This window comes from Poecilia mexicana, unplaced genomic scaffold, assembly GCF_051168715.1.
Source record: "Poecilia mexicana isolate PSO_F unplaced genomic scaffold, ASM5116871v1 scaffold_3, whole genome shotgun sequence".
In the NCBI taxonomy this organism is placed as follows: Eukaryota; Metazoa; Chordata; class Actinopteri; order Cyprinodontiformes; family Poeciliidae; genus Poecilia; species Poecilia mexicana.
In genome coordinates, this window is record NW_028263372.1 from 22,495,008 (window position 1) to 22,501,075 (window position 6,068).

Sequence of the window (6,068 nt, forward strand, 5' to 3'; positions counted from 1 at the left end):
ACTGGGCCCAATTCATATCCAAATACAGAATCTATTTTTTTCCACATTCAATTCAAATCAAGACATTAATCCTTCACAATGAGCAAGCATGTGGTGAAAGTGGAAAGAAACTGCGACCTTTTATCAGGGAACAGTGGTCTTCCAATCTTTGGCCCTTTGGGGTCCATGTATTGGCTATTAATAATTTTAGTCAAATATTTTGTCAAATTATGTTCTTTAAAAATAAATTTGAATAAAACCAGACCTATACCAGTTTTTCTATCTAGTTTGGTTCAAAATCTGCATTAAAACAATAGAATAAAACTAATGGGAAAAGAAACACGATTGTTTCCGTTCAGCCATCATTGCCATCGGGCTGCAAATGGCATTCTTCACTTTCCAAACATGGAATTTTCTATTCAATAAAATGCTTGTTTGTTTAATCCAATCAGTCAGTTATGATTAGGATGTTAAGCTAACACAACAAAAACAACATTGTTTCACTTGAGTTTAGGTGAATATGAACACAAATTGATGAATGAAATCAGTTTTATGTAACAAAAGCACTTTGACTGCTCAGCGTTTTAACAGCTTTGTGCAGGTTCTTTGGAGAAGTTTAGAAGTTGTAGGAAGTCCTGGTTGCAGTTTGCAGTAAATGTTTGAAAAAAAAAAGGTTTTCTGGTCAGATAAGTACAAACTTGAACTTTCTGGCATTACATGCAAATTGTGGAGCACAGCATCTCCACAGTGAAGCATGCAGATGGACAGAGAGACTGAGGGACTTCTAATCCCAGATTAGCTGATTTACAGTCCTTGACTGTTTTACAACATGCAATCCTTCATAGTGAGCAAGCACAATGGGACAAAACGGCTTATTGCATAAAACCTAATAAGATGAATTGAAATTTGTGATGGTCATGTGAAAAAAAGGGGTGGTTGGGAGACACTTAAGCTTCTTGTTGTTTTTTCACCCAGTGAAGAGACACAGATCAATACATAAGCTGAGCCAGGAGAACTTTCAGTTGGAGATCATCATGCACCAAAGCAAAAGTAAAAAAAAAAAAAATTACTCGGAGAAATATTGGAAAAGAAGAGAAATTCTGCTGAAACCTTCTTGTGGTTGACTTTTTTCCCCCCCACTTGCATCTTATTTAAGCTCCTCTTCTGCCTTGAAATCCACCCACAATGCCGCTTTGTCAGAGTAACATTTATATCTGGGTCAATTTACAAGCATTTTATTTTATTTTTTCCCCGACTTATTCCATCTGCAGTCCATTAGGTTAAACACAAGCCTGTGAAACTGCAGATATTTCTGTATTTGTTAAACTGATTACCAAACTGAATATTTTCCTCTCCTCTCTGCCGAGATGCTCGGTGTTTTCCCATGGAAGGCTTTCTCTGCATGAGAGCAGAACCCTGCTCCTCCCAGCACCACAACAATAAATTATGCTTATTTATCTCTGGTTTTGTTCACTATTTGTTTCAGTCTGGCCAGGCTGTTTATACAGATATTTATCTCTGGAGGAAAATGTTGTCATTTCTGATAGGGAGCAGAGGGTCTAAATATAACTTAATTTGACTGAATCATGACTTTGCCTCATGCTGTGGTGTTCCTGTCAAACCTCCTGCAGAAGAAAACAACCTAGTGCAGAGATGTGTTCACTTCTAGCTCATTAGTTTTGAGCTTTTGTGTGTTTTTCCCTTCTTCTTTTTTTCTCCTACATTTTGATTAAATACACGCTCACGATAATGTTGGGCAGTAAAATGCAGTGACACCATAATTATTGCCTGTGATATTTGCAGTTTCGTTTGTGTGGGCGTGTGCACACTTTTTCCTTCTACTAAATTTTCCATTAATATGCGTAAGTAGATCTTTTCTAGGTATGAACTCTCTGGAGAACATTGACAGCTGTCTGCTGACTGTTAAATTGGCAGCATTCCCTTACATTGTATTGGCAATAACATGACTCAGCATTTCTGTATCAGCCCCCTCCCAAAGTGTTTTTTTGAGAAACTGAACTTTGCATTTTTATTATTTGTTATCCCTAATCGACAAAATCCATCAAATATAAATAAATGTTTAGAATTCAGCAGCTTGTATTGTATTAGTGAGAACACCGACGTTTTCTGACTGATTTAATTCAGCACTTTCAAGTGGTTACTTTCACACCGGCGAAAGTATTTTAAATTTCCATCTTATCCGTCTTTTCCTTTGAGTACGTGTGTCACCCACAGGGTCGAGACGCCCTGGGCAGAAAGCCATGTCTCACTTATCAAAATCCTCCAACACTGAAGAGTCTTTAGGCTCCACAGCAAAACACTGCCAACTAAAACATATAAAGCAGGTTCTGTTGGAAATTAGTTGTCACGTTTTATGAAATAAGGAAGTTTATATTGCTTTGAATTCTTATAGGTTGTAAAATCCTTTGGAAGGATGATAAAAGATTTTATCTTTCAGCTCTCTGGTAAACTTCAGCCTTCAGATGCGTTAAAGTCTTCTGTGACAATCTCTTGCTGAGAGTAAAATTCAGAACTACAGCATTTGCTTGGTGTTTTTTTTTTTTTTTTAAATAAGCTTTCTTGTTAATGCCCTTGTTAAGATATAAATATTTTACATAACACTGAACATCGCTGAATCCAAACTCTGAGACAGGACCACATTTCCAACTGACGTCTGTATGAGAGGAGGAGTTTGGTAAAGTCACTCAGGATTATTTTCAAAATGACTCAAGCAGCTCACTCTCCATCTCGAACAGACGTCTCCAGTTTTCCTTCTGTACTGTGTTGTCCAGAACGGATTGGATGGTTCCAGCAGATCGGATGCGCAAAGACTAAGAATCATGACGGACAAGAGAAAGGCGTTCGTGGATAATTCGTGGACTTCTGTCCAAGTGGAGCTGTTTCGATGACGGTGGGGAGAATTTGGAAGAGGAGACGGATTTTTCAAATGGACAAACGCGCCGTCTCTCCTGAGTTTGCCTTCACAGCTGAGAACTCCCTGGGTCTTACGGTCATTTGGACAAACTCAGCTTTGTTGGGACCAGCTTCCGAGCGATTTGCGAGTTGCTTGAGAATCACAGGACACATTTGAAGCAGCCGATGCGCAATCATCTTATCTTCCCATGGACTGATGAAACTTAGTCTCCCCCCGTCGTTCCAGGTAAGCTGAAGTCCGCCCGTCATCATTACTCAGAATTCCGACATGGATTTCAGCAACAGCTCCCTGCGCTATCTCCACGTGGAGTTCAACCCGCTGACTGAAATCATGGACGAAAACGAGACGAACTCCACGCTCGGCGAGCGAAGCTTGCCGAGCTGCGTCCAGATCCGCATCCCGCAGGAACTTTTCCTGGCGCTGGGGATCATCAGCCTGGTGGAGAACATCCTGGTGATCCTGGCGATCATCAGGAACCGCAACCTGCACTCGCCCATGTACTACTTCATCTGCTGCCTGGCCGTGTCCGACATGCTGGTGAGCGTCAGCAACGTGGTGGAGACCATCTTCATGCTCCTGAACGACCACGGCCTCCTGGACGTGCACCCGGGCATGCTGCGCCACCTGGACAACGTCATCGACGTGATGATCTGCAGCTCCGTGGTGTCCTCGCTCTCCTTCCTGTGCACCATCGCCGCGGACCGCTACATCACCATCTTCTACGCGCTGCGCTACCACAGCATCATGACCACGCAGCGCGCCGTCGCCATCATCGCGGTGGTGTGGCTGGCCAGCGTCACCTCCAGCATCCTCTTCATCGTGTACCACACCGACAACGCCGTCATCGTGTGCCTGGTCACCTTCTTCTGCATCACCCTGGTGTTCAACGCGGCGCTCTACCTGCACATGTTCGTGTTGGCGCACGTACACTCGCGGCGCATCACCGCGTTTCACAAAGGCAGGCGCCAGTCCACCAGCATGAAGGGCGCGATCACCCTCACCATCCTGCTCGGCGTCTTCATTCTGTGCTGGGGGCCTTTCTTCCTCCACCTCATCCTCATCCTCGCCTGCCCCACCAGTCCCTTCTGCAACTGCTTCTTCCGGAACTTCAACCTTTTTCTAATTTTGATCATCTGCAACTCCCTCATCGACCCGCTCATCTACGCCTACAGGAGCCAGGAGCTGCGTAAAACCCTGCAGGAGCTGGTCCTGTGCGCATGGTGCTTCGGCATGTAAGCGGCCGTTCACGTCACGTAAGCAAATTGAGGCAAATTAGGTCAACGTGCGAGCTTTTATCCGAAGAACTGTTTCTCTGTGAAGGTTTTATTGGGCGGATTGGTCTCCGAGCTGGACGCAGCACTTACAAGATGAAGGAGGAATCTTATGAAGACGTTTACTAATGCCAGCACGGAGTTGGGATTAGTTTCGTTTGGGAGATTTTGCCCGTTTCATTGTTGCTCGAGAACGCTCGATGCTGAATACTTTAAGACTTCAGGGCCTTTTCTTTGACAAGAGGATGTCAGACAACTCAAGAGATCTTGTCAGGTTGCTTAAAAAAACAGTCTCTGAACATGGACTTAAAAAAACAAACTAACGAAAATAGTCATTCAACTTTACATTATTAAATATCAAAATCCAGTAAAATATTTGACAGCTAAAAGGTCACAGCTGCCTAGAATTTAGGCGGCGAGTAACATATTTTCTGTGATCATTTGTGTCGTTATTTCGTTTGACAATCAGATATTTAAAGTGACTTTCTTTATGCTGTAAGAAAATATAATATTAGATTTCAAAATTTTATGAAAGAAAGAAAGATCCACCAGCTGATCAGTCAGTTATTCGGGATCTTAATCTGCAATATTATGTAAGAGGCCAGAACGAGGATCAGATCCGCAGAAGTACGTTGGTTGTTGAATTAAAATATGCGTGAATTATCTTTATGATTATTCAATTCCATAATTCACAAACCAACTAAACATAAAACAGACATGCACATGCAAGAGTGTATGGTACCAAAGGAGGTAAAAATGGAGGGAGGAAAAAATAAAACGACGAAGGACGAATACTAGAAGCGTACATGGTATTTTACTATAATTAATAACCAACTCAATAATAATAATAATAATAATAATAATAATAATAATAATAATAATAATAATAATAATAATAATAATAATCAACAACAATATTATCTCTATTATAATAACTAATAACATCTTTCAGCTTTTCTATTGTTTCAGCAAACAATAGAAATTGACCTTGGCTGTAATTAATTTACATTTGTGTTGTTCAAAATGTTCAATAATGTACAATATCCCCAAATACATAAATCTTAAAAAAAAAGAAGAAATATTAAGGGATGTTTCATGATTTACATAACATAAAAACTATTTTGTTTTTTTCTTTCGAAAAAGACAAAGTTTATTAACTGTGATGATTCAATAAATCGTGGTTCCAATAAAGGTAGTGGATTAAACTGCCTCCCAAAATGCGCCTTGTTGAAACGATCCTTCAGCTCCAGAAATCTTGTTTTCTTAAACAATGCTTGCAGTCAACAACTCTCTCCAAAAATAAAAGTGCGAATGAGACCCAGAGAGAGAGAGAGAGAGAGAAAAAACACTGATGGGGAAAAAAATCACATGAACGTCCCAACGCCCGAGGCTCACTGCATGGGACGTTTATGAAAGGAGGCTTAATCAAAGTTAGGCTGGATGTATTTCTGGCGACGTGATTCCCGGAAAACTACAAAGACGCGGAGGTTCCGGATTTGAGTTTAGTCTGCTAGTGAAGATTATTATTATTATTATTATTATTATTATTATTATTATTATTATTATTATTATTATTATTATTATTATTATTATTATTATTATTATTATATTGGCCTCAGAGTGAAATTCAATGTAAAGCTGTGATAATTTTCTTTATTTTATGTGCTTTTTGTTCTAAAGTTTTATTTGCCGTTTCAAAAGCTTCAATTTACGTTTCAGGTTTACAGACGATAACTTGAATAATGCGTATTTACACCTTTTAGTTCGTCACTGTAGCCAATGAAATCGAAATGCCTCAGCATATTTTTTTTAGCACAACAAAACCTCCATCTTACCTTATATGTTTTTCTTACACCTGTTCCTAAAATAAACACGTTAATAGA

General features: G+C 40.1%; 1 protein-coding gene across 1 annotated transcript; it reads left to right on the forward strand.

Annotated features, from left to right (window-relative positions):
- The first annotated feature begins 2,295 nt into the window (after nucleotides 1-2,295).
- mc1r (melanocortin 1 receptor) lies at nucleotides 2,296-4,150 on the forward strand. Its single transcript, XM_014997621.2, has one exon. The coding sequence runs from the start codon at nucleotides 3,182-3,184 to the stop codon at nucleotides 4,148-4,150; it is 969 nt and encodes a 322-aa protein (XP_014853107.2). The 5' UTR covers nucleotides 2,296-3,181.
- Nucleotides 4,151-6,068: the final 1,918 nt, after the last annotated feature.